The sequence below is a fragment of the Copidosoma floridanum genome, unplaced genomic scaffold, assembly GCF_036245765.1.
Source record: "Copidosoma floridanum isolate Cflo_tuat_1 unplaced genomic scaffold, Cflo_Japanese_pri ptg000013l, whole genome shotgun sequence".
Taxonomy (NCBI): Eukaryota; Metazoa; Arthropoda; class Insecta; order Hymenoptera; family Encyrtidae; genus Copidosoma; species Copidosoma floridanum.
Genome location: NW_028321890.1, coordinates 17,548,982 through 17,571,009, shown reverse-complemented (window position 1 = coordinate 17,571,009; position 22,028 = coordinate 17,548,982). Strand labels below are relative to the sequence as shown.

The 22,028-nt window shown below is 35.9% G+C and overlaps 1 protein-coding gene across 1 annotated transcript in view; it reads right to left on the bottom strand.

The window, feature by feature from the left end:
• Positions 1–22,028, bottom strand: part of Shab (Shaker cognate b) — a 58,058-nt gene that overhangs the window by 15,368 nt on the left and 20,662 nt on the right. The window contains exons 5-8 of the mRNA XM_023390946.2: positions 21,898–21,927; positions 15,296–15,603; positions 2,608–2,712; positions 255–656 (exon numbers count right to left, since the gene is read on the bottom strand). Coding sequence (XP_023246714.2) covers positions 255–656; positions 2,608–2,712; positions 15,296–15,603; positions 21,898–21,927 — 845 coding nt within the window. The remainder of the gene's footprint in view (positions 1–254; positions 657–2,607; positions 2,713–15,295; positions 15,604–21,897; positions 21,928–22,028) is intronic.

Genomic DNA, 22,028 nt, shown 5'->3' with positions numbered 1-22,028 from the left:
AAAAAAAAAAACTCCACATCATTAAATTTATTTTTTACGCGAGGATAAAAAAAAAAGTTGCCGTAATTTTTACCGTGAAACCACGATAGGATATATATATTATGTATTAAAATGGACATTGCGATTGTACACAGTGACCCAATACGGTAAGGATTACCGTGACTTTTTTCTCTTTATTCACGTACCAATGCCCCGAAGCATCGTCCCACGTAACCCGGACGCATCTACTACATATAATCCAAGTACGTGCATACCTCGGAGTAGAAGGGATGCGTCTGACAACTGGCGTACGTGTCGGAGCTGTCTACGCTGCCCCGTTCGTTGTAACTGCCCTTGTTGTTGGCCGCGGCTTCCGCCGCTTGTCGCTGCTGCTGTAGCTGATGCTGCTGGGCCGCGGCCATGGCTCGCTGGTGCAGCTGCTGCAATTGTTGTTGCTGCTGCTGCTGCTGGTACTGCAAGAGCTGCTGCTGCAGCTGGTGCTGCTGGAACTGCTGGAACTGCTGCTGCATCTCGGCACTGAACAGCGCCGCGGTCGTCTGGTCGACCATGCTGCCCTCGCGCTGGTGGGATCTGCCGAGATCGTGACACACGGTGCTCCGAAAGTCACTCGTCCCCAGGGGCATGATGTCCTCCGCGTCCCTGTACTCTTTGTACTCCTGCAAGCACGCCGAGGCCGATTTCTTTTCTTTTTTTTTTTCTTTTTTTTTTTTTTTCGTTATTGGTCAAGCTACACGATGCTCGGATGGTTGGTTCAAGCTGGATTATGGGGGATTCGGACTTTTTTTTTTTTTCGCTTGGCGATCGAAGCTGCGAGATCGAGCAATTAGACGTAGCGAGCGAGCTTTTCTGGAAGTTGTTTTTTTTTTTTTTTTTTTGACGTTCAGTGTGGACGTGCTGATAACTCGAGTGACAGAATGATCGACTCGTCGAGTCAATACAGAGACACGTTGTCCAATCACAAGCTTAGGATTGTTGTTATCGCGCGTTAATGTCAGATGCGTAGCGTTTGGTTTTTGGATAAGTATCAAAACTTGGCGGGTTATAGCTTCGGCTTTTCTTGGCGAACGGAGATATGTTAGTTGAAAACGTTAATGAGCTCTTTTTATTCTCATCACGTTAGTGTATTGAGTTTATGGTTTTCTTGGATATTCTAAAAAATTATTCTGAGAGGTGTGATGTACGAGCAATTAATTCATGTGCGTGTGTTACATCGGTCAAGTGGAACACTTGGGTGAGGATACTTTTCTTTATTTTGATCCAACTTCTTTGTAAAACACTAAATGTTTGTATTTCTCATTAATAGATACCGGTTAATCGTTTCTTATATGAATAGCGAAACATGAATTTTATTTAAAAAAAGTCACCAATAAGTTTTAAATATATTTAATGAAGAGTTTGGCATTTTTTAAATTAATTTTTCATAAAACACTGTTTTTTTATTAATATTAAAAATTAATTGTTGACGTTGATTGTTGAAAATTACGGGCGGTAGTATTTTAAATACATCAGCTTAAATCAATCACGTATGAAATGCACTACATCTCAATTAAAAATTAATTATGTATCACTTAAAATCATTTGTCTGTATTAAAATACTCACAAATATTCAAGTCATTCTACATATTAGTTTCAATGAAGATCAATTTTTGTCATGGTGTATGCACATTGTTGTTACATTCGATGTCAAAATATTTTTTTGTTTCCTACGTTTTGAACATTGTGTGTAATCTATAATGACTAAAAAGTATACTCTTGTGTTACCTTAATAAAACGAAGTAAATAAACAGATTGTCGAAAAATATCAAATGACAATTTGATGATGCATATAGTATTTTATACGTTACAAAATAGATTTTATTGAAATTTTTATTGACAATGAATTCGTAGTAAATAATAATCTTAACAGTAATGCAAGTCAGATGCAATAAATGTTAGTATATTAATTACAGTAGTGCAACAACAACAACAATAATGATAATACATTTTTAGTTTGGCGCATATAGTTTAAATACATCGATGCAAAGACCCATTACGTCAATACGAAGTATGTGAGCGTACATTAATCCGCTGGGTATGGTTAAGGAAAAATGCGTCATTCACAACATCACTACTCTAAAACATGTAACATGCCTTGAAATGATGCGTAACAACTAAAGGCAAATAAATCAACGAAATGACTAATCGTCTGGTACATCTCTGGTGGACTTACGTTTTTTGCTGATTATTGTGTGAACGTAAATAATAAATCGACAACTAGAAAGAAAAACAAGAAAGAAATAATGTTTCAACAGCCAAAATTATAAAACCATGTACAATCATTCCTTGATAAAATGCTAAATATATTTACAAATATATCGCTGACGTTGACTGGCAAACTAGCACAGTTTTCACCAAAAATGATAAAAAGAAAAATTGTTCAAGCAAAATAAAAATGAACTAATATAGTGACGATAACATTGACTACAAGTATCAACAATTAAAGTGTTTCTTTTTTTTTTTTTTTGTTCATTATCAAAGAAATAATTAAAATCGAATGGAAATATTGACACTAATTGAATGAAAAAACAAGATAATGATCGAAAATTATATGTTGTCGTAAAGAAATACCTTTGTTGTACAAAAGCAACACTCGAATTCGCTCGGATATTCGTCTACTTTCTCGATTTTGTCGATTTCCTGCTTGGTTTTTCTTCTATCTTTTTTGTCCTCTTCCTACAAATGTTATACACATTATGTTTGTAATGATGAAGGTTAAGGTACAGCCATTCGTTTGCTTATGTTATATGACAAAAACGCCTATTTATGTGTTTCATAAATGCACATTATTTAACAATGAGTTTTTTTGGTAAAACCATAAAAAAAAGAACGGAAAACACAAAAATAATGTCTTGGGAATCAAAAAAAATTTTGCTTTGATCATCAAAAAATAGCTTTCATTCTTAATAAAATAAAAAAAGCTGCTTGTTTTTTTGTATACTTAACAGCGTTAGATTAATTTTATATCAATTAAGAAATAAATATGTAAAAATAATTAAAGCCAAAGATTAAACGTAAGTGAAAAATAAATGTCCGTAAATAAACGCAAATCAACATTTTAATACAACACTACTGACCGTGAAAAAAATTAATGCAAACAATATCAATTAAATGCAATATTATACTTTGACCATCGAGCAGATGATCAGGTTTTTATATTCACGAACAAACAAAAACACACTGTAACTACCAACTTGTTAAAAACATCAACCGCAATAAAAAAAAATTTTTCTTAATGATATGACGAGAATATAGCGTTGTTCTTCCCCAAAAATAATAATAATAAATTTCCAAAAACTGTGCTAACAAAAATACGTACATATACATTTATGTATTTTCGTTTCCTTCAAAGTCAAGTGCGTTTCTCTAGACTAGCGTGCTTCGCCTCTTCTTTACGCATAGTACGCTAATGATTCACAGTTTCCGCGTTGACAATATCAAAATCATAGAGTAAAAAGAAAAGACACGTACAGTTGACTCGCGTTAGTTCGAAAGAAAAAAAAATCCACAGACATGGTCAGGCCCCACAGCTCCCAGCTCCTCCTTTTTTTGCGAATCAAACGAGAAAAAAGGCGTTTTTTTTTTTTTCCTTGAAATAAAATAAAATAAAATGTGTAGGTACGGAAGATGTTATTTTTTTAACGACGCGAGCAAACGAGGACGGGAAAATGCTTTGCCGTAACACGAAGTTTTCTCGACGGCGAGCCGCAGTGCAGACTCCCTTAGTTGTCGGACCCTTTATGTACACTCGCGGGTGTAGGAAAAGAGAAAAATCCCCGTCTGCGGATAAAAGGGTGGGGAAAATTTTCCTCTCGGGGTGGCGGTAAATGAGTAGGCGTAAATTTTTATTTTCAACCCAGTTCTCGTTTTATTTACTTAAAAAGAGCCAACGTGTTTTACACTTTGTTTTTGCATCATATAAAGTGCATTTTTACCCTAACATCGCTGACACTGCGTGCGGTGGTACGTTTAATTCGCTTTTTCTACCAGAGAAATGGTTTTTCTCTTTTTTTTTTTTGTTACATATTTCATCAACGCTTTATTGCTAATTGAATTATAAACTAATAACACATCATCTCTGTTGCTGGTGTTTGCTTATACGATAACACACTCGTCTATGCAAGCGTTTGTTTGTGCAATTGTTCTGTATGTAATTTATAATTGTATTTTGTCAGTATAACGTGTAACTTGGGTGTACAACATCTGTAAAAGGCCGGATCGAATTAACAACAATATTATTTCGACACATTTATCTCGCATAATCTACGAAACGCGTCTAAGCACTTTTTTTTTTATGTATCATATTTTTGATTTCGAAAAATAAATATACGATCTAAACATTTGTACAAAGCACTCGATCGCTGCACGATTTCGTTGTTGAAGGAAAAATAAAACACGGGCACACACACAATCGTCGAAAACGACATTGTATAAATATAATATGTATGTATATATATATATCTGTTACGGTGAGTTAACACTATCGGACGGAAAAAAGCGCTCGGTCGGCCGCTCCAATTATACTTTTTCGTCCGGATCATCAAACACACTCTGACACTTGGTGCGTGAGCGCGTAGTGGGCGGGAGAAGGAAAAAAAAAAAAAAACGAGAGAAACAAGCGTCGAAGGTAAATTGATTTTCCCTCGTGGCTCAGGTGCGTTGTTATTTCCGATGACAAACGTCGCGCGGTGGTGCTTCAGCGGATTTTTGAAAGGTTGAACGTGTGCTTGTTTCTTCTTTTTTTTTTTTTTTTTTTTTTTTTTTGTCTCCACAATTGGTCGTCGCAAAAGAGTTACGGCGAAACAGGGCTCTTGTGTTTTGAAGGTTGTGCAAGCTCGCAATGACGCAAACTGCGAACGCGAGTGTCTACTTCTACTTATACATTTTATATCGTAAATATATGGATTGGCAAATTGCGAACACGTGATTTACAGAGACGGGCTTGACAAATTGAGAGACTCGATTTTTTTATTTTCCTACTCGTGTGCAAACTCGGTTAAAGGGCTCCCAGGTTGTTGCGTAAAGTATAACAAGCGAATAAATAATATAAATGTACGCTTTTGGTAAATCGATTGCGGGATTACTTAATTCATCCGATTTCGAAATGCACCACTGAGATATTCATAGTGCATTTATGTGCTAATAAATATTAAAAGCTACGAGTTGTAAGCACGAGATTATCCATAAAAATTTACTTCCGTGCGTTTCCACGAGAGGACGCTTGGATATTTAGAAATGAATTACCAGTGTCTCTTTTTAAAAAGCGAAATAGATGAACAACCGGTTCCGATACTTTGAAATGAAGAACTCGACGTCCAAGCGAATAAAAACATAAATCGTATAAACGCTTATACACGCGAACATCTCGTACATGGTATCACTTTGGTGCTAATCCTCGTGGACCTACAACAAACACCTTACACTAGCAAACACAATAAAACATACACACATGTACAGCTAAAGTGCGATCAGAGCACGAGGAATGTGTGGGTGAGCTTCGCAGCGGAGCCGCTGAACTTCCCTTCCAAGGGGTCCATAAAGACGACGGATAAAGCACGAATGTATATATAAAGAGACGGAGCCAAAGGCACGACGCTTTTGTATTTTTCAGAACTAAGTACAGGGGCTCGGCAAGTTTAACACGCAAAAGAGCCCGGGGCTGCGACAAATCGCGATTTCTCTTCTTTCTTCTTTCCTCGGTCCATCAGCCGCCGGCGCTCGGGGGACGCTCTGCTGCGTTGTTTCTAGAGGTCGTCGTCGTCGAGTATGGATTTCCGGCCCTGCAAGGTATAAGAGTTCGAGCTGAAATTCTGGTTCGGGGGGCGAGTGCGAGGCACCAGGAGCGCCCTGTACAGCCAACCGGGTGTTTTTGACCATCGCGGAGTTGAACGATAGATTCGTTGAAAAACTGGTCAACGGATTGTGAACTCGTACAGTTTTACGGGACAAACACCGCTCAATGAGTCGTTTAACAGTAATTCTCACACCCCCTCACGTATCGACAAATCGATTCAAAAAATATCTCTCCCGAGACCCCTTAGATTCGAGTGATACCGGACAATGGTATATTAACCGCATTTTATCCGCCCAAACTGTACTTTGCTCCCGGTGCCTCGGTCGCGAACGCAACTTCTCTTGCATTTCCTTCCGATCTTATTCCCCCCCCCCTCGTATGCGCCCATACGTGCACACATGGTGCTCTCGCTTTTGTTTAGTGTACAATGTGTACTATACAAGCGGGTGTCTACGCTTCGATCACTGCTGAGCTCTACTGAGGTGCGAGACAAGCACTTGGACGGAGGTGTGCTCCGTGTGGCGGTAATAAGCATAAGACTCGCTTGTTTTTTTTCTCATTTTACGCAAATCTTGCTCGTGTAATCGTTGCGAGAATTCGAAGCTGTAAAGGTGCGCGTGTATTGAAAGAGATTAATATCTAAGAAAGTAGCTGTATTGGGAGCCCAACTGTGAATTTTTTGCTCCACGATTTTTGTTATTAACGTGCAAAAGTAAAAGCAAAAAGTGAGGCATAGTTATTTAATCACGCGTCAACAATTGTTCCATGAAAAACACACTTTCAGTCGTTATAGAAAGGAATTTTCATTACTCGTTAAATTTGCGTGAGTTATTTTTAATACTTAGGTTCTCATCGCTTTTATAATTGAGAATTTGATAATTAGAAATTGCAAGCGTCATATTGGATGGGCTCACAGTGACTGATTTATTGTTCATACTTAAAATTTTCTCAAGTATACACAAACCAACAACGTAAGTGAAAATATTTCACTCTACATTTGACCTTTACCGCCAGTGACTCTCGCAACGAGAATACTTAGAGACAAAGCAATTGCGTTACTTTTGTCTACCGCGAAGATGACACTTTTTTGTCTCGTTTTTTTTTGTGTCTTGTCCGCTTCGGAGTGAATATACCATCGCAAAGTGTAATGCGTGAATTGGCTTTTGGTGTATTTTGTGTGCGTAAACAAAAAAGAGAGGCAGCTAGAGAAAAAAAGCAAGGGAGTTTATGAATTAGCTTCTCTCTCGTGGCAGGTTGGACCCCCCTATTTTTTGGCACAAGGCATTCTTCGGGGGAGAAAAGGATGGACTTGGAGACTGATAAAAAAGAAAAAAAAAAAAAAGTAAATTGGGAGTCAAGGCGTCATTCGAGAGCCCGAAAATCGCAGAGAAAGAGGTAATAAACAGCAGATATATAGAGAACATTACGAGAGTGCAAGAGAGAAAAAGAGAGGCGTGAGCGTTGCATTGGTGTTGCTGTGTAAATTTTGTTTTTATTTTTGTTTCACTATGCTGGCACGTGCGCTCCTCATTATCATTCGTTATAGGCGAGGTGTGTTATTGCTTGGCTACAGTAGCTAATTTTTTTTTTTTTTTTTTCGCTAAAGCGCAAATGCAAACGCAGAAAATACCCACCACCCTCTATCGGTAACAATACAGCCGCAACTCAAAGCTCGTTAGTTTGCACGTGCTTTTTTCTAAGCTTATGCACTTGAAGCAATTTTTTTTCGATCATCTATAAATATAATCATCTTCTGTGGCACTCGAGGATCTTGCGAAGATTTTTTATTTTTTAATTTCAACCCTCAATCTCATTAGCTACGACTATTCCGATGTTTTTGCTTGCGAATATAACTATTCCTCGTATATTTTATAGTTATTCGTTTTAAGAAATCCCGTTCAATATTACTCGGAATATCGTGATGAGCCAACTGACTTTGCGGTTTATCGAAGTCGCGTTACGTAATTTACGTGCATACCGCTAATTTTACCACTGCGGTTTTTAATATGATTAGCTGGCACAGGTATATTATGTGTGTGTGGACGTGTGCCCTTTGATTTTCCCCCAAATCGATTGCTCCCTTGCAGCCAGTCGCTTTTTTTTTTGTTTTTTTATAGGTCATTGATTTCGGATCGGGTGCCAAAGTTTTAATATTCAAAATGGCGGGGTTTAATGCAACGTAAATCGGACGAGCGTGCGGTTGGAGTTTAAAGATATAGTATACGCGGCCTCGTCGCGGGCATGGCGTTTGACTTTTTTGTGCATCGTATCAATTTGCGAGTATCGGTGATACGTGTGCATACAGTCTTTTCTGGAGGAAAAAAACAAAGAAAGAATTTTAATTTAAAATTTGCCACGCAATAAGCGAGGGCCGAGATTCGTGCTTTGCATTCCGAATGTTTTGCGAATCTATGCTGCGTCTCGACTGTAAATCTAGAATTTCAATTGAAAATTGGATGAAAAGCCGATCTGAGACACTTTTCCAGCCGATAAATTAAATGCAATTTGTCAAACTAGTTGTAGGTACATCACTGCTTTTTTCTTAATTATAACGTCATTCAATGGCCATAGAAAAGCTTTGACGATAATTTGGTTCAGCCGGTATTGCACTGAGAGAATAAAAAAATAATAATCATAGAAAAATTCAAGCAAAAATTACCATTATGCACAGTAAATCGGATGCAGGTTGTTAAAAAAAGGAAAAAATTATTAATTTCAATCATTTTGAATACTAAAGATTATTGTTTCAATAATAAAAATTATAGTTTGAATAGTAAAAATTGTAGTTTGCATAGTAAAAATTATCATGCTGGAGCAGTAAACCTTAAAAGGATCGATTCATGAATTTTACTTTCCTGCATGGAAATTTTTACTATTCAAACTACAATTTTTACTATTTAAACCATAATTTCAACCGTCAAAACAATAATCTTTACTATTAAAAATAACAATTTTTTTTTTTTGACAGCTTAAATTCGATTTCCTGTGCACAGTTATAATTTTTGCTGGAATTTCTCTATGATTTTTATTATATTTTTCTCTCAGAGTATCATTGGCCAGTTTCACAAAATTACGCAGGTTGTAAATTCACCTTATAGGTAAACTGTGAAATTATAATACACAGTTGAGAAAAAATATACTTGTCCGAGCAACAAAATCCGGTCTTCATAGTATTAGACTCGTACGACAAAGGTCGTCGATCTCCCAGGACTCTCCCTCTATCGTCACGAAAAAAAAAAAAAAAATAAAAAATAAAAGTAACCGAGCTTCAATCTTCGCAGAGACCCTCCGAGTGCCCGAAGATCCTCCCATGACAAAAGTCAACGTACCTTCTGGCAGTCTATGGCGACTCCTTTTTTTTTTACTACTGCGTCTCTGAGCTCTTTCGTCCATCTGTCTCGGATCTCCTGATAGTCCAGTCCGAACGAAAAAAGGACCATCTTACAGCACGTTTTTTTTTTTTTTTTTTCTTTTTTTTTTTTATAAAAATAAATATACACACGCGACAACAGCACTACTCCTCTTTCTCCTTTTCTCGACTATACTCTACACAGCAACAGCACCACCATCATCGTAACAACAGCAGCAGCAGTAGCTGTAGGCTCCTAATCGCACGTATTCATTAGCTCTTTCTCCCTCTGCTCCTCGTACCGAACAACGGCACTTTTTGCGCTTCGTTTCACTGCAGCCCAGGCCTCTGGGTCCGTACATATGTGCACACTGCTCGGAACTCGAGCGCATCGTCATCACCATTTAGACAGCTTTTTCGCAGGTGCTCAGTTTCGCTTTTGCGGTACTTTGAGGATACCACCACGAGGAGCTTTTCTCGCGTCTCGGCAGCCAGCCTGAAAAGTGTACCTTTATGTGCGTGGTCGTGTGTGCGTCGACTTTGATCCCCAGTGATGGCCAGGGTGACGCGTGAGGGTCGCCAGTGTCATAAAATTCATGCGCCGTGTATCGATACGTGATTGCACGCGAGTTAAGGTCACACGTGTCTTTATATAGTATGATTATACATGTACGGTATGTTGTACGTGACGGGGTGCTATCGTACACGTTTTGTAAATTCGAGGGCGCGTGAGGTGGATCATACATTACCAGGACAGCTTGCAAGTGTTTGGGGTCGCACGCACGCTTGGGTAATTGTAAAAAAAAAGAGTCGGCTGTCGCGTCGTTGGGTGCGGTTTCGTGAGGGACCGGGATTTATTTTGACGCGACCTTCGCACTGAAAAATTTAGCCTGATTTTTTTTTTCTTCGATTCCGAAGGATAATTAGTTACAGCGAACCAGCACTTTTGAAAGTCCGTTAGCTGGGCACAGAGAGAGAGAGAGAGAGGGGCCAAATATTTTCATTAATGTCGCGATTAGTCATGCGTTTTATGACGCCAATGTTTTTGCTGCCTCGGTCGAGTTTTTCTCGGAACGCCGAAGCGGTACGAGCCAAGTTTCGGTAGCTACGTACTGTAGAGAAAAAACAGTATTTTACAATAAATTAACATAGCTCGATAAATTATTTCAAAATAGAATGCTCAAATATATATGATTTTGCATGCTTCCTCCTCTTTTTTTTTCCTGATTTCAAATTCGAGGATTTCGGGATGTATTTGTACGTGACGGTCTTGAAATACCGGGAGATTAATAGTTTCTACGTTGGCTTGTTTCCATGCGAACGGCAAAATATTATTAAAAATATTTCATTGGAACGTCTTGGAGCATCGTTGCGATTTCGTAGTCCCAATCGATTCAAGTGCAACTTGTAACGTGGCAAGATAAATCGTAAACTAAAAAAAGGCAAGGAAAACTATAAATTTTAGCCAATAAGCCATAATTTGGAATGAAAAGACTCGTGGGTAAACAAAAAATGGTCCCTCATTAATTGCCCAGCCAATCGTACAATTTGCTGATCCTTGGACCCGCTTGGGATCGCATGAGATCCCAAAGTGTAAATTTTTTTTACATCTCAGCAGTTAAAAAACATATAAAAAAGATTTTTTAATTCAAACTTTGAGAGAGGTTAAAAAATTTCCAAGTCAAGATCTGCAGTCTTTAATAGTAGTTTTCCTACGAGTTTGAAACGTCTCTGTTTGCGGCCCGAGAGGTTTGCGGCCCGTGCCGAAGGCGAGGTCCGTAACGAGGTTCGTAAAGGAGACTTTTCGAACGAGTTCCGGAAAACTGCTTTTTCGCCCGAGGAAGTACCAGCCTGCTAAAACCACCCGAGGGCGGAAAAAAATATTTTATGTGTATTCGCTATGTGCCTATCTTTTGTATGCGTATCTCTAGCTTTTGATCTTAAAAAAATATTATCATACGGTTTCACAAAAATTTTGTTCTTTGTAAGTAACTTAAATTATATTAAATTAAAAACTAACTCGAAAACTCTTGCAAGAAATCTAAATCAAATTTTTCAACGGCTGAGATGTTTAAAAAAAAAAGTTCGCGTTTTTCTGAGGAAACCTCAAACGGGTCTAAAGATTCTAAAATTTTAGGAGAGGTTATTTTGGTCATGATTACCATTTGTACACACAATTAAAGTACATAAAAAAAAAAAAATAAAAAAAATAAAAAACGAGAAACGCACTGTAACTTGCTTCAAAATCGTAATGTATTTTCATGATCTCTCAAGTATCAGTTGAACTGTATAATTATTCTATCTCCGTCCAAGACAAAAGCACTTGCTTTCGTACCAAAAAGTCAAATAGGTGCGCGAATCTGTACAGTGCCTTTTGAGGTGAGCTGTTTTATTATTGCATTGTTCGTTGGTTATACAAGTTGATAAAACAAACACTTAAATTAACGTATGCTTATTTCACAGTGTTGCTCGATGCATATGAAAAAACACATACACAAACGTGGAACAGTTAACACGACACACTTGACTCTCCATTGCGCCTATTCCTACCCTCGGGTGTATAAGTATGTATACTAAAACGGTGCAATCACGTGAAGATTAAAACATTAATAGTGCGCTTCATAGCCTATATGGAAAAAAATCACCGCAATCGCAATATTTACGTGACCAATATTTGAAAAAATTGTTCCCAATACAAGTTTTTCTCGCCGAGGAAATAATAGAGTTTGAAGTTCCATTAAACGTGACAACAAACACAATTGTGGAACAGTTTGGTATATCAAAAAATTATTTTCGCTCAATACGCTTTATTTTTATAACTTTTTAATTGATAAAAAAATAACTTTTGTAAAGCATACTTAGAATTAAGAAGATAAATCAGAGGTAGCTTCTCAATTAAGTTATATGTAAAACAATTAATTTACATTGTTACAATAAACAAACAACCACGAATTTTCATTAAATCACTAGAAAATCGTGTGATTTCAACCAAGTGGTGTTAACGATTCCAGGTGAACAACAATTTTCCATGATCGGAAAGAAAAAGGTATTTCACTATCGGCAGAAAAACCTGTATACTCTTACTCCGAAAGTCATCACGTGCCGATAAAAATACAGGCGACAGCGTACAGAGACAATTTTCGAGACAGAAGCCTATGCTCGCCTGCCAGGAGAGGAAACTCTATTGCAGCTGGCTGTTGTTTCGTGTTGTTGGCCAGTTGTTTACCGATCGTATAAACGTAGCGCTTAGCGTTGGGTGGTGTGCAAAGTTGAGTTTCGCCGAGTTGGTCATTGTTTTCCGCTACGCGCGCGCTAAGTTGATCAATTTCGAGCTGCGCGCGATTGTTGGTAACGCACCGAATAGTTGACGCACTTTGTCAAAATGTTTCGTCGCCGAGAAATGAAGTTGTAATTACTTGGTTAACAGTTTAACTTGCGAGAAGTATTTGGATGTACTATCGCTCGATCGGGAGAGTTGAAATAATTTCGGAGGAGTTTAATCTCGATGCGCGACGCTAATAGGTGTGCAATGGGTATATATAGGTGGGCGGGGGGGACGGTTTCCGCGAGATTCATTTGCACGAGGGAAGGGTCTTTTGGGCAGCAGCCAACTTCTTCGCTGAGCAAGTATTTACAGTGCATTTGGCGATGAATTTATTGTCTTATCAGCTCGTGAAAATCTTAAATTTGAGTAACGCTTGTTTTCCTTACTGTGCCCGCAGTTTCAACCGGTGCCTGCATCTCACGACAAGGCTAGTTATAAACTTGTTTGTATTTACGTCGATGTCTTTAGATCAGTGACTCGATAATTGAAACGAAAATATGAATATTTATTGAAAGATGTCTTGTTTTTACAATAATTATATTAGTAAAATGTGAGGTGATTTTAAGAGGCACGAATGCAAGAATACTAATTTCATTAGGGCTTAATTTATCCATCATATTTCATTGCATTCGTGTTTTCGTTATTTTATTAAAATCTCAGTTATCTTATTTCTTAAAATAAAGACTTATTTAATTTAAGGTGATGAGGTAGTATAGGTTTGGTTTTAATCTAGAATCTATGTCCTCGAGTTTCAATAAATTCAGTTAAACAACAATAATGTTAGTGAAATAACATGTAGGTATTCAGATTAAGCAATATTATCACCAGTAAAATTTGTTGAAACTGCAACTTAAAAAAAAAAAAAAAAAAAAAAATGTATCGCACATTCTAGATGTTCCAAACATCAATTCGAATTTTTTTTTAAAGTGATAAAAAATTGAGCAAGAAAAAAATTAAATTTTCTCTCGTTACTTATTTAATTGGAATCTAATTGTTCGTTTGAACGTTCAGTTTTTATTTAACGTTGTTAAAAATTTAAACATTCCTTGAAATGTAGCCAAAGTGTGCCAATTTTTTATTTCATTCGGAGAACAATTACGGAGTCGATTATTCAACATAAATTGAGTTGATCGTTTAGTCAGTATTGGAGAGAAAAGTATGATTATATCCATATTGCCTTATTTATTGAGTTACTTTACCACCTTATTTGCAATAATTAATCGAGTCTGGATATTCCAACGTGAAAAAGTCTGATATATATTTTTACTTAAACATTATTTACGTGCGTTCGTGTACGCATATCACACCCACGCACAGATGTGTGTTTATCTGATTTATGTTGGTTGATTTACACTTGGCGACTTGAGAAACTCAGAGCCAATGAAAAAAAGGGCAAAACAGTTTTAATCTTCTTCCCGAAAATTCTTTAACCTAGTTTTATCAAGATAAGTTTAAAATTGAATGAGGAAAATGAAAAATCGTACATCCAGTAACGTGATTTGAGTTTGGGTCTAATTCTTCATTTTTCTCGTTTAATTTATTGTGTATTTTTGTCAAAATTTGGCTTCAATTTATTCTTGGAGCGTCTAGAACATACAACTCTTTTTTTAATGTTTATAAATTTTGGAGAAGGAAAAAATTTTACTTCTGGATAATTACATTACTAAATCCAAAAATCAACATTTAATTAACTTAAATATGCATGGTTTTTTTTTAATATAAAGTGATTATTTTATGTTTTTAACTCAGACCCTAATTTACGTAACATCTGATTTTTTGCTGTTTTTCTTTTCAATTTTTAATTCAACTCTACAAAAATAATTGTAAATTAATTTTTGAAAGATCAAAGATGTGTCATGCTCCGTTATTTACTATGAATCGCGCTAAACTAAATGTAAAATGTGAATTACACAATTCAGCCAATATCTAGAGTAATTATATTTGACTCTTCTTTGATATAAATCCCAGTAAACAAATTTTTTTTTAGATTTCTTTTGGATATCTAGTAGATTTCTAATGTCTATCTGAAAGACATCTTTGGGGAGTTTCAGAGGTAAAATTTCCCAAAAATGTCTTTCACATGGGCATTAGAAGTCTACAATCTACAAGACATCTAAAATAAATCTACTATAGGGTGCTACTTACTAAAAAAAAAAGTAATTTTATAAGTAAAGTCTACTTTTGTTTAGTGACATTATTGTTAATTAATTAATTTTATTAACCCCTAAATTTAATGTATGCACATTATATTAAGACTGAATGTATTTTATAGTAACTCATGTTACAGTTTTGAGTCAATATTTTGGAGGTAACTTGAAAATTAATTGATCGACATTCTTACTTTCGGGTGACAAGCTATTAAATCTATTATTGTAATATTTACCTAACGTATCTTTAAGATTACTCTATTTCCTTTGTATTAAGGTCATGTAAATTAATTTACGTAACAATTTATGCCGATAAACAAAAAAACGAAAAACAGACAAATTATTCAACTCACAAACGAGCGCTACGTGTATATCCTTGTAATAACTGGCCAATCGAATCGAACAAACTGCCTTCACATCAAACACAAATGTGCAGCACACCGCGTCGCAGCCGGGATTGTGCACACCCTCGACATTCAATTAAAAAAAAATTCATAAAACAACGTAATTAAGAGAGAAAAAACAACAAAACCGAGTCCGAGAAAACTTGGTAAAAATGGTAAAAAAAAAAAAAAAAAAAAAAAAAAAAAGGTGGTGATAAACAATAACGTGAGTATAGTCAAAAGCATGTAGAGATTACTCACGCTGGGCGTAGTGACGGACTGGTTGAGCTGTTGCGCGGGCGTTTGGTCTTGATAATAATGGTCCGCCTGGTTGCTGGATATGTTCTGGGCGAAGTCGAGTAGCCGCCTGCTCGGGCTGTCTGGGGTGTTGGACAGATCGTTTTGCAGATTAGGGAAGCACGAGGACGAGTTGCTGCGCTTGTGCTTCGCCGTGGGCCCGTACTGGTGGTCGTAGTTCTTGTAGCAGCCGGCTCCCGTTTGGGCTGGGCCCCGCTCGCACGCCGACTCGCCCTCGGTGCTGTTCCCGTCGACGCCCGACATGTTGTGGCCTGCGGACGAGAAGAGCAAACAAACCGGCGCGGCCACCGTCAGTCAACCAACTGGGCTCGGGGGGTTTTTTTTTTTTGGGTTCGTGTGTGCTCGTTCGGGGGTCATGGGGGGGCGAGGGGGTCGGATATATTTTGGATTCGTGTACTATGAGGCGATGATAAAAGTGTGTATGTAGGTTTGGCGGTGTTTTTTTTTGTTCTTTTTCTTTTTGTACACTCAATAAATTTTAGGTTGCGTTTTTGGGGTTGCAAACTGTTTGAAAAAAACGCTCAAAAACCACCACAAAAACCGAACGCTTTGCTCGTGAGCGGTTTTTTCGGAATCGGCTTGCAACCCCGGTTTTCTTGCTCGTCGTTCGTTCGTCAGTTTCATAAATAGGTTCTTTAAGCATGCCTCTTGCGGGAAACTAACGAGGAAACTCTAGAAAAAAAAACGCAACCCTCGTTCGTAATAAAAGAAAGATCTAAATGTGTAGGTTTTTTTTTTCGAAAAAGAATCATAAGCAAGCTGCTAATGAAATGATAACTAATAGTAGAGCAAAAAAATTAGTAGCCCGAGTCAGCTGAGCTTGTAAGGGCGAGTGTGTGCGTGGCGGGTGGAAACAAGAGAGGCGGATGGATTGTTTGGTGTGTCTGGGGTGTGTGTGTACACCGCATGAGAGAAGATTTCAATGATGAGGGGTTGGTAATGGCGTATAGCAGTGGTAAGCGATCATTCAAGATATGGAGCTGTGGACACTGGCTTATACGCACGGGTGTGTACTGGCTTTGGATGAAACACAAAATGATAAAATAGAAGAATGAGAAGCCGGCAGTAGCTGCTGCGGGCTATTGTGTGTACACATCGACTTGTTTCAGCAATGTAATCACGCCTCGACGCTCGAGGACGGTGTTTTTATAGTTCAAGCAGAGACTAAGCTGTAGGCGATGCGCATTGGTGAGTAGCTGCTTTGTCTTATCTCAATTTATGCATTATTTTTTGTACGTTCGAACTCTCAAAAGCCTCGTCTGGCCGAAAGATGGAGAAAATTGTTTGGTACACCATACGGTTTTGACGTCACTGATGGCGGTGGTGTCATAGTTTAGTACAAAAACTTTTGTCTGTGTTTTTTCGTGCTTGTGAATTTATTTTTATACCGTGTCAAAGTTAATTAGTGATATTATGATCGAGCTTAAAAATACTTCGTATGATTTTTTAACCATCTGTCGTTGATCCAGCAAATAATCTTACATGATCGGATAGAATTTCTATTAAGATTAGCTCAGATTATTCCTGTTGATTTTAATATTTTTTGCAAGAGTATCAATGACTAGGTAAAAAAAAAATTATTCAAGTTGGATTTGAAGAGATGACTGATTCGGAGAATAGTTTTTTTTTAACGTTTCATCCATCAATTTGAATCTGGATAAGCTGGATTTTAATATTTTTTGCAAGAGTATCAATGACTAGGTAAAAAAAAAAAAATTATTTAAGGTGGATTTGAAGAGATGACTGATTCGGAGAATAGTTTTTTTTAAACGTTTAATCCATGAATTTGAATCTGGATAAGCTGGATTTTAATATTTTTTGCAAGAGTATCACTGGCAAGGTAAAAAAAAAAAAATTATTCAAATTGGCTTTGAAGAGATAGCTGATTCGGAAAATAGCTTTTTTTCATCAATTTGAATCTGGATAAGCAGCTTTTTCAACTTAAATCTGGATGAAATATACGTTTACAAACCTTATCTAAATTAGCTACTTTTTTGTACCAAGCCATCAGTTTATTAAAAGGATGAAATTTGATGAAAAAGTTCGGTAAATATTCTTGCTTGGTTGTGAGAGCTTCATCAAATCAGTGATTCAACTAGCGTTGATTCAGCTGCGTATTTTTATAAGAACTCAGTTTACCAAACAACTTTTGCCCCATCAGCACTATTTCCAAAAATTGGATCGGCCAGAAGTCAAATGACTAAAATAAAAACTACTTTCGAGCCAAAAAAATAACTGTTTGAAATTATTATTATTATAAAAAGGCCTGCCTAGCAGAAATCAAAGTACATAATCCCATAATCCCACAGAAGCGTGCGTAAGCATCGTAGGACGATAACGTCTCTTCCGATCGGCACATTGGGTAATATACATAGCACATCGCTGCGCATTGCTCTAAGGAAATCACATAAGCGCGACAAATATTATTTTGATTGGCTCGCACTTTTCTGTACGACTAAGTACGTCTACGTTTGGTCATGGGCAATACCTACATCAGCAGAAGCTCAGAGTAAGCTCGCACTTGGCAAATGTACCTACGCTGCAGCCAGCAAAAATTAAGAAATTAATTTGCGTGTCGTTCGTTTCGATCAGATTAATGAATCTAAAAAGGAGAACAGAAAACCCTTTGTCTACAGTTTCCGAGCTTTCAAGAGCGTCACATCGAAACGAGATGTTTTTTAGGATGAAAAAAAAAAAAAAAATCGGAAAGCTGCGTTCGACGATGCAGTTACGTGAAAAAAAGCTCGAGAGACGGCTCATTGTTGGCTGGCGAAAAAAGCCTGACCTACTTCCCAACCACGACCGGCGGGCGTTGTATAATCTTTTTTTCTATTCATACGCCGACAATGCGAGCCCGTCGATTTTTGAGAAACGGCTTTTGAGCGCTTTTTTCACCCGATCGGGACCGGAGAAAAGACGGTACAAGTGTTTTCGTTCAAATTTTGAAAAAGGAACAGATGTACCACCCCGCGAAGACACAAAAGCCATTTTAGCTCATCACCTGTGGTATACACGCACCGCGCTCGAAAAAGAATATGACAGCCAAACCAGAGGCCGATTATACATGAAACACGTACACTGGTATCGGCACCGATGCGTCTAAGAATCATCATCTTCGAAAACGTGCTCGTAAACCCAGAAACCTAGAATTCGCGTATACGACATATGCCCATGGACGTCGAAAGATGCGTATCACGTGTAACGAAGAAAAGCGAGAATTTCGGCTCCGAGATATTGAGCCCAACGCCGATGCATTGACTAAAATATCTTTAAATACATATTGAAGCTATACATCACGTTCACGCATACCCGTGACGTTGTGTTGTTTAGTACGTCAAAGCCAGCGGAGAAGCTTTTTCATCCTTTTCTAATGTTCTAATGGCGAGCAAAACTCTAATAAATTGCTTTCATTGAATAGTCAAAGGCTGAGCTGAGCATATTTCTGTACAAAAGTCAAGGAAGCGGTGGAGCTTTATTGTACATGGCATTTTACAGATAGAAAAGATAAAATAAAAACAAAAGGATATACATGTATATACGTGGGTTCAATTAAATAAACAGAAAATTATGATTATTTTTTTTTTCTATTATTACCACTCCAAGTGAATGTACGTACATAAGTGCAAAAGCTCTGCACTCAGCTGGTGTAAAGAGACACTTTGGATACGCGTCAAGCCTTTCAAGAGCTTAATTGATTTATTGTTAAAAGGCTTCCGAGCTCTTTCAGCGAAAATAAACGTGATAAAGGTACGTGAATTATTAATTTTTTTTCTTGTGTCAAACGATGATGTTACGATTCCCTTTTTTATTCGACGGTAAATTTTTAATTTACGAATGTCCATTTGTGTACATGAAACTACGGTCAGTTAAAAAACTTTTGTCGTTAAAATAATATCTTTACTCTTTCAAAATAAATTGATAAATGATGAATTTATGATTAATACTAAGTAAATCACAGATTAAACTTTCAATTTATCATTAAAAATAATTAATTTGCTTACATGATTTTTAACTTGTAATTAAACAAAAATTCAACTACCCATTATATTCGTAATCACAAAAAAAATCTACCTATTTATTGAAAAGTTTCCTACTGCAAATGAAACAAAAAAGTATAATTTTGTATTAATATATTTTGTTCGAACACAAACATTTTTGCACATGTATAATCGAAGCTAAAAGCTTAAATATTTTACTAACTGAGAAAAATACAAAATTTTGCTATAAGTAAGTCAATATTATTTTCAATAAAATTAAATTTTTTCTTAAAACTCACTTCATTGTCTATAAAATAACATATTTTGTTTATATTCGCTATAAGTTCTTTAAAGCCCTGGAATATTAAAAAGATTTTCTTTTTTTTTTTTTTAATAATTTTAATTGAAAAAAAAAAATTTTGAAAAACCACATGTTTTTAATGGTAACCTCGAGCATTGATAACAATAATTTCTTGAATTTTTCTAATCACTTAGCAACTAAAATTTTAGTATATTTTATTTTTCCAATAGCAAATGATTTGTTTGGTTACTTTTTTTCACGCTTTATTAAACATTGACAATCTTCACTGATGTAAATCCTATTTGGATGAAAAAGATATTTTTATAAAAACATTACGTGAAATTTTTTATAAACTAAAAAATTTGAGTAGACCCATAATGCTCTTTTAAAATCATATTAAAAATTTTCTTCAATAAAAGAAAAACATAAATTTTTAAAAAATGCGTTGGGTTTCTAATATTTTCATGTCATTTTTAACGAAAAAGAGATTGTGGGAAAGCTATAAATATTTCATCATGACTTGTACCATCAAAATGAAACATTTTTGCAAGCGACAAGCAATTTATTGTTTAAGTCACAGATATTCCTAGTTGTAATGATAAAGTAACACTTATAATGATACAGTAACAATTATTGTTCTAAAAAATATTTAAAAATATCAAATATGAATATCTTACCACCGCAAGTATTAATAAAATAGTCATGGGTAATTGAAAAATTTTTAATTACAAATTCACAGCGTAACTATTTTTTAGATACAAGAGTAATCAAAATTACCCCAATCCTGTATTAAAAAGAAACGAAGTGTCCATTTTGCTTTTTTATCTCTTCATGTTAAACACATATTAGAAAAGGAAACAAAGACCCAATTTTTAGAAATCTTATTGTAATTCACATTTTGACTTAATTAAAAATTTGATTTGTGTAAATAGCACGTACTTACACTTGGCAGAAAAAATAGAAATACAGTGCATAAGTCAATAAAAGTAATAGAATTTTTAGTAGTAAGTATATGTAAAACCAGACTTGGGCACAATGATGTTGTAGATTACTATAACTTACAAATAAAATAGTTTTCTGAGAATCTACAGATTTTTTTATCGTGACTTTTAGTAAAATAATCTACCAAATGATGTTAAAATATTGTATGATACATTCTTAGAAAAAAAGTGTATTATGAAGTATTTAAACATACATTTAAATGTTTTCTTTTATTTTCTTTTTGATTTTTCATTTTTTCAGATATTGTGATAATTTTCCTTTAAATTACATTTTTCTTTCAAAGCGTAATACATCATTTTTGCTATAAGTACTGTGTTTTTTAATATTAGTAAAAAAAGTTTTTAGTGTATACAATCTGTTTCATTTAAAATAAGAAATGCATTTCCAAGTATTTAAAAAAGTATCGGTGCTCAAGTCTGTATATAATAAAATATAAAAAGAAGAAGACAAACGAGGTTGTAGCCATTACAACAAAATATAGCCTATTAATACTCAAGTTTGAAAAAATATGATAAATAAGGCTGGAATGATAGCACGAGAATTTAAATTGAGCTGTGATTTGCTGCGTGCGCTGGCAACTGATGCTACGTAATAACTGCGGGTATCGATTTTTTTAATTACAAAAAACCAAAAGAATAATAATAACGACTACCCTTTGTATTCAGCAAAATTTTTCAACTGATTCACACTTATATTTACATACGTTGTTTTTGCACAAAGAAGGCCCTGTTTCTTTACTTTTTTGGAATCTGTATAGTATTACGTTTTTCTGCGAACTACACTTTAATAAGCTCTGGTATATACAAGAGTAACGAGAATAATTGAAATACGTAAAGTTGTGCAAATATAAACAAAATCAAATTTACAAGTTATTTGAAACATATAATTAAAAGATCATTAACTTTACTTAATAAACACGATTAACTGCTTTGCGCTTGAGGAGCATGAAATATTATATTATATAAATCATCCTTTACATTTTCAAGGTATTATTAAAATGCACATTCCAGAGCGGCAAAAATTGGTACATTTAAGTTAAATTCATAATTAAAAATATAAATAATCATTCTTTGTGCAGACTCATTCACGCATCGACAAGCACCCACTTAATGAAAAAAAAAAAAGAAAAAAAAAAAAAATATATTATTGTTAGTTTTATTAAATGGCAAATACTAATAAGAATAATTTAGCCGTACAACAGCGATGCTCTTTCAAAGTCGTGTGTGCAGCATTAAAATTCGGCAGCAGCATTAACGGATGTTTACCTCGGTCGACAATCCCGTTCGCGATTCGAGCTGAAAGGAAAAATCTACTAATTTTCACGTTGATGAACACTCAGCACCCAGTTGTCTGGTGCTTTTTCTATTTTTCATTAATTAAGTAGGTTAGCTTTTAT